This window comes from Aegilops tauschii, chromosome 4, assembly GCF_002575655.3.
Source record: "Aegilops tauschii subsp. strangulata cultivar AL8/78 chromosome 4, Aet v6.0, whole genome shotgun sequence".
NCBI classification, from domain to species: Eukaryota; Viridiplantae; Streptophyta; class Magnoliopsida; order Poales; family Poaceae; genus Aegilops; species Aegilops tauschii.
The window spans coordinates 124,538,645-124,545,751 of record NC_053038.3 but is presented as its reverse complement, the minus strand read 5'-3'; the positions used below and the strand labels follow the sequence as shown (position 1 = coordinate 124,545,751).

Below are 7,107 nucleotides of genomic sequence, written 5' to 3'. Positions count from 1 at the left end.
ACGTGTTTTGCTCCGACGGGAGGGTGATTTGCTGCGACCGACGACCGTCTTTGCTGGAACCAAATGAGCTATTTGTTATGACCATCTAACTACAATGGTTGTGTTCGAACCATGGTCGTCGTCTCCCTCGGAGAGGCTTCACAGCAGGCTATGGATGTGTGGCCCGCTCGCGTCGAAGAGGGGCAGAGGGCGGGCGGCCTACCTGGCGGGGAGGGAAGGGGAAGGGTCTGTGCCCAGCTCTCCCGAGAGAGCCGGGTGCGGCGGCGGCGTGTGCAGGTAGTGACGCCCCCGTGAGGAATGAAGGAAGTCGGAGGTAGGAGATGACAGGAGAACGTGTGGACCAGAGCGACTCACGCGTGGATAAGGCTGAAAACTGTCTCGCATGAAAACGTTCAGAAAACACACGATTGTGCTAGATCGCACGGCTCGCGCTTGACCGGCCGAAACACTCGGCCGGCATGCCGTACATAAACATTTCCCTATGTAAAACGAGATGGAATATGTTCGATACATACTCTTGCAATATCTCTGGCATTAAAGAAGGATATCAAATGGAATCCCATCAAAGGAGGAGCTGCACGCACGCAGTTAACTTCCTCCGTCCATTGAAAGCAAAAGGTGGCTAGCTAGCGATTCCGATCGAGAAGGAATTTCAGAAGATGCTTGCCGGGTGTGCTACCTCGCCAAGGCTATAAGTTTAACATTAGCACATGGACAGGATGAACTAGCTAGACAGTATTTACACCGTCGACCAGTCGAGCTATCTCCATGGGAGGTGGAAACAAGGAGAGGGGTAGCGACACAGACAGCAGAGGGCTTGGGGGCTACTACCCAAGCGCCTACTCGTCTCCGCCCATCGCGTACCCTGCATACCCTCCTCCGCAAGCCGGGCATGGATGCCCTCCGGCCTATTACCCTCCACAGCCACAGGGATATGGGCATGGCTATCCATCAGCAGGGGCGTACGGGTACCCACCCTCCAGCTATCCACACCATCAAGGTGGCTATCACGGTTCGTATCTATCCATCGATCACCACCTACCTAACGTATACCTTGCTAGGCTACTCGATCCATGGATCTGTCATGGATGGGTACGGTTATAATATCGATCGTGCAGGTCACGGAGGGTCTTTGCTTGTTGCCGGCGGTGCGGCGGCGGCGGCGGCCTATGGCGCGCATCACTTGAGCCATGGCCATCACGGCCACGGCGGATACTACCACCGTCCTGCGGGTTACCATCATCATTACGGCGGCAAGTTCAAGAAGCATGGACGCTACGGTTATGGCCATGGCGGCAAGTTCAAGCATGGCAAGCACATGCGCCTCTTTGGAGGGAAGCATGGCCTCTTTGGTGGAAAACACAAGTGGAAATAGTTTTCTTCCAAGTTGATCTATCGAGCGGAGTGAACTAATGTGATGTTGGGAATAAATCCGTCTATGTAATAATCAACTCCATCCATATCCCATATCCATAGCATATATACTATTATAAATATGTATAATAAGTTCGTTCTGTGCGCGCACGTATAGTCTACGTACATGTGAATGTCGGTCGCGATGAAATTTGCTTGGTCCGCACGTACAAATGACGAAAGAAACGCGCGCAATCCACACCCTGTACGGTCGATCTGTAACCACGTGCCAATTTAAACATGCACCCACATCTATCTCTATCTATAAATACGAACGTGCTCCCATGCCCTCTCCTGCTTTCAGACAATTTCGATCTTGATTAGTTTCCCTTCTTTGTGCACACAACGAGTCGAAGAGGTCGAGATGACCAAGCTCAGCAGCAGCAACGTTGACGATGGCTACGAGTACGAGGAAGAATACATCAACAACGCGCGCGGGATGAATCTCTTCACCTGCCGATGGCTCCCCGCTAATGCCAGACCAATCAAGGCCCTCGTCTTCATGTGCCACGGTACGTACTACAATAATTGCTACGTACCTTCATCAATCGAGCTGACTGATTAAGCTAAAGCTAGCACCATTACAAGCAACACTATTGATGGACGTATGCAGGTTACGCGGTGGAGTGCAGCGTGACGATGCGCGGCACCGGGGTTCGGCTGGCGCAGGCCGGCTACGCCGTCTACGGCATGGACTACGAGGGCCACGGCAAGTCGGACGGCCTCAGGGGCTACGTCCCCTCCTTCGACGTCCTCCTCGGCGACTGCGACGCCTACTTCACCGCCGTCGTCGTCGCCAACCAATCTCCTCAGCTGCCTCGGTTCCTGCTGGGCGAGTCCATGGGCGGCGCGGTGGCGCTGCTGCTCCACCGGGCGCGGCCGTCCTACTGGGCGGGCGCCGTGCTGGTGGCGCCCATGTGCAAGATCACGGAGGAGATGAAGCCGCACCCGGCGGTGATCAAGGTGCTGGAGCTCGTGACCAGGTTCATCCCGACGTGGAAGGTGGTGCCCACCAGGAACGTCATCGGCGCCGCCTACCGGACGCAGGCCAAGCGCGACGAGATCCGCCGCAACCCCTACTGCTACAAGGGCCGGCCGCGGCTCAAGACGGCGCACGAGCTCCTCCGGGCCAGCCTCCGCGTGGAGAGCGAGGTGCTCACGCAGGTGACGCTGCCCTTCCTCGTCGTGCACGGGGGAGGGGACAGGGTCACGGACCCCTCCGTCAGCCAGCTCCTCTGCCGGGAGGCGCCCAGCACGGACAAGACGCTCAAGCTCTACCCCGGCATGTGGCACGCCCTCACCTCCGGCGAGCTGCCAGAGAACATCGACAAGGTCTTCATCGATATCATCGCATGGCTCGATCACAGGTCCGGTCCGCCTGCGACCGCGCCCGAGAGGGACGACTGACGCCTCATGCGCGGCAACCCATCATCCATAGAACTTCTTTTCTTTTCTTTTTGATTCATGACGACAGTGATCCATGAACATTAATTATCAATTACTGTACACTCCAGCTATACATACTACATATATTTAGGGCTACTACTCTCTACATGTGCGTACGTGGAATGAGTTAATTTACTGCAACTCTAGTTTCTCAGCATTGCCCTCCACAGCCTCCCCCCTTCCCTGGTGGAGATCACCAAAGGCTACAGCCTCCCCCCTTCCCTGGTGGAGATCACCAAAGGCTACAGCCTCCCCACTTCCCTGGTGGAGATCACCAAAGGCTACGGCCTCCCCCCCTTCCCTGGTGGAGATCACCAAAGGCTACAGCCTCCCCCCTTCCCTGGTGGAGATCACCAAAGGCTACAGCCTCCCCTGATTCAATAACAAATCAATCAACTGACGAAGCAACATGCCACAAATCAGCTAACAACAAGAAGCAACAAGAGTGCAAGACATAAACCAGCCAAACAGAACCTGAATGTGATTGCGCTTCAGAAAATCTCATCTCAGATAGACCAATTCCCTCCCTCCCGCTACGTCGCAAATGAAGGAATGGCACCTCATCACACAAACACGCTCCCCTCCATTTCCATCACCCAATGCTACCTTCTACCATGCCAGTTTAGCATAAACATCGTCATCCAATTAATATAGGTCAGGGCCATATATCACTACAAAAAACAAAAACAAGAACACACGCAAGGCAGTGCCAGATCCATTTAGCTGATTTGCATTGCAGCCGAGTGGTACTTGTCCAAGTCGGCGTCGAGATCTGCAGCAGAAAGTTCCAGGTTGCCACCCCCTCCCTTCCCTCGCCCACGGTCCGTACGCCCTCGGCCACGACCACCGAACCCACCTGCGCCACGACCACCAAACCCACCGCCGCTGCGACCACTGAAGCCACCTCCGCCACGAGACCATCCTCGACCGCTAACACCCATTCCAGGTCCACTGCAAAATTTATTACTGATTTGTCACTTGCTCAAAATCTTCAGAGTAATACACAGTTGAAATTCTTGATTTATACGGCAATGAAGTTTCAACATAATGATAACTACCTATGGCTGCTTCAAAAGGGAGCCAATTCAGCTCCCATCAATGTTGGCAAATTTTGCATTCTCTTCTTTCTATGATGTTGAGGTCCTACAATATAAATAGTTTCTGCATAGCACCTGGGGTAGATGCTACAAACCTTTTGGAAGGAAAACTGAAGTTTCCAGGCGGTGGAGCCAAAGCGAAAATAGCAGGTATGGGTGCAGGTGCCTCAATGTTTGTCCCAATGACTTCAATTTTCATAGGTTTGCCATCAAGATGCACGTTGTTGTACTTCTTAAGAGCAGCTACGGCAGACGATCTTGCTGAAAATACAACCTCTGCAGTTCCCTGGAAAAATGGAGATCCAGTAATGGAGATGAATCATGACCATTCAAACAAAATACAAGGTGAACAAAGTGCCTGTGTGTGTGAGCCAGGGAGAGGGCCAGAGGGGGGGCGGGGGGGGGGGGGGGGGGGGGGGTGCAAACCTTTGATCTTCCACTCTTGTCATAGTTAATGGAGTAGCGCTGGATTTCACCCATCTCAGAAAACAGTTCCTGAGCAAAGTAAACAGGACATTGTAGAGAAACTTTAGGAGAAGGAGACGATAAACGGAGAGAAGTTAGTGGTTGCTCTGAAGGCATAAGATAAATAACCCTCAGCACTGACAGATGGTAGCTAACAGCTACAGTAAAGGAAGGTGAAAGAAAGCAAATTTCTATACATAAGCTAGAACCAGTGCATGATTGTGTCAGTGAAGAATGTAAGCTATCAGAAAAAAAGAAGCCGCGGATGATGAATTACCTACGTACTCGTTGAAATCTCTTGAGTTGAATGTATTGCGAGTTTGTTAGGGACAGCAAATCAAGGAAAGTGCAGTTTTTAGGGCTTATTAATTATAGCAGAGAAGACTGCAATTAGGATAGGAGCGTTAGCGACCTTGATATCCTCGTTGGAGACGTTGTAGTCGAGGTTGGAGATGTAGAGCTTGGTGGGCGAGTCCAAGGCAGACGGCGCCGTCACCATGGCCATCGGCTGGGCAACATATCCGAAAGCCGGCGGTACCTGTGCTACACACGAGAGAGGAAAGAAGATTTGAGTGAGTTCGAGGCTGGCAGTGTACTTTGCTCGCTGGCAGGCGGTGGAGGGGGGTGTCCGTCTACTTAATCACGAGGAAGAAGAGGAGGAGGAGGAGGAGGAGGAGGAGGAGGAGGAATATACCTGTTGCGGGAGGCTGAGTTGGTGGTAGGGCGCGGTGACGGCGCGGGCAGCGGCGCGGCTGCGGAAGCGGCGGCGTGGGTGCGCGGATCCTCCCGAGGCGGCGGACGCTGGGTTGTGGCGGCCACGGCGGTGGTGGTGCTTGTTCTTGGTGATGATGTCGTCGAGCGACATGTCGAGGGTGTCCGCCATGCCCCGAACCCTCGAGATTCGCACGGCGGCGGCGGAGGAACAGAAGAGGAGGCGCGGTTGGGTACTTGGGCTGTTGGGGTTGGGGGTGGAGACGACAGCTGGAGAGAGAGAGAGAGAGAGAAAAGTGAAGTTTGTGGCGGGCTGAGTTGGGCCGATTGTTCAGCCTGAATGAATCACCCCGAAAATGCTGACGGGTGTTGGTGTCAAGCTTAGAGATGTTTCGTTATTTTAGTTTTGTCATGTCGGTCATTAAGACTTGTACTTTGATCTTTATTATATGAATGAGACACGTATTATCATGAAAAAAAATATGGCATGTATAGTTTAGGAGGAAGGTTGGACAGTATGGAGCGCAAGGAGGAAGGTTATACTTGAAGATATTTTTCAAACCCCGATATCCACCAATAGTTTCATCAACGCATTTATATTGGATCTTTAGATTGTGGACAAAGCCTCCAATACAACCACCAGTATCGCTCCGGTTAGACCAAATCATTTTTTTTGGAGAGTAAGACTAAATCATTAGCTTACACCTTCTGAAAATCTGTGTAAGATTTATGTTGATGCGACACATACGAGAAGTGGTTCAATTGGAGTTGTTGCAGAGATCATCTTGGGTCTTATTTTGGTGCATTTGTAATTATTTTCGGAGGGATCTCCGACCCAACAACACTGGAAGCACTAGCAGTTACGGAGGTTTTAGACCTGGCGGATGATCTATGGAGCGGCCGATCCATGTGGCATTAGATTGCAAGGTTGTTATTGATGATATCAACCAAGGAAGCGCAACAGTCTATTGTGCTATTACCAGATACATCAATGAGCAGTCCAGTTTTTTTAATAATTGCATTTTTAGTCATGAGTTTAGGAGCTCAATGTCGAGGCTCACAATTTAGCGAAATATGCTCTCTCTTTAAGGGCTAGTCGTCATGTTTGGTTAGGCCAGCACGGTGATCTTACTTTCATTCTCTTGTAAAAGTTATGACGAGTTAATAAAAAGCTTCGCGGGATTGTCCTTGTTTTCTTATGCTTGCTTCCGGGTCTTTCTAGTTTTGCAATCCTATCTTTTCAACTATCCGTATCCTCGGCAACCCCTAGACCGGTACCTGCTTCCTTCTTTATTTTCCTTGCTTACAGAAATACCTACCTTCAAAAGCAAAACCTACTTCCTTTACCAACAAGGGCACGGCTTCCGAAACCCAAAAAATGTGTCGTTAATTCGCTATAGTATTATAATATGCGTGTATGCTACCCTAGGAGAATAGGGTTTAATGTACTTTGCCGACTCCCATCGGCATCGAGGTTACTCTATCTTTGAACCGACAACCAACCCCCTCTTGATAGCGCTTTTGCCAGCCTAATCCTCTCACGATGGCGGGGTCCTTCATGGGATCTGAAGGAGAGGCAAAGGAAACGGCATGGGTAGGGCTAGAATCAATCTAGAAGAAGATACGAAGAGGATAAAGTTGAAGGACCCTGCTACATGACGTGTTTGTCGGCGAGGAGGAGATCATTGACCTCTCTAAAGTTGCGAGATGGTTGACCGTAGCAAAGGTGAATACACACAAGTTCTTCAATCGAGATTCTTTCAAGGACACAATGGGGCATGCTTGGAACCTGATGCATGAACCAGAAATTAGGGAGGATAGCGATTATCTCTTCGTGATCCAATGCTACTGTCTGGGAGATTGGAACAAGATCATGCAACACGGTCTGTGGATTTTCCGTGGTTTGGTGGTAATGATTGAGGAGTATGATGGAAAGGGCATACCGGGTTCAGTTACTCTAGAATGTATAAGTGTA

At 51.0% G+C, this 7,107-nt stretch overlaps 2 protein-coding genes across 2 annotated transcripts; one reads left to right on the top strand and one right to left on the bottom strand.

The window, feature by feature from the left end:
- The first annotated feature begins 620 nt into the window (after positions 1-620).
- On the top strand, positions 621-3,014 carry LOC109757781 (caffeoylshikimate esterase). The gene is made up of 3 exons (XM_020316612.4): positions 621-1,012; positions 1,119-1,925; positions 2,027-3,014. The coding sequence occupies exons 2-3, from the start codon at positions 1,778-1,780 to the stop codon at positions 2,818-2,820; spliced, it is 942 nt and encodes a 313-aa protein (XP_020172201.1). The 5' UTR covers positions 621-1,012; positions 1,119-1,777; the 3' UTR covers positions 2,821-3,014.
- A 300-nt stretch (positions 3,015-3,314) lies between these two features.
- On the bottom strand, positions 3,315-5,414 carry LOC109757782 (THO complex subunit 4A). The gene is made up of 5 exons (XM_020316613.3): positions 5,116-5,414; positions 4,834-4,959; positions 4,383-4,451; positions 4,052-4,242; positions 3,315-3,810 (listed from the first exon to the last, which is right to left on the bottom strand). Exons 1-5 carry the CDS (start codon positions 5,302-5,304, stop codon positions 3,579-3,581), a joined length of 807 nt encoding a protein of 268 aa, XP_020172202.1. The 5' UTR covers positions 5,305-5,414; the 3' UTR covers positions 3,315-3,578.
- Positions 5,415-7,107: the final 1,693 nt, after the last annotated feature.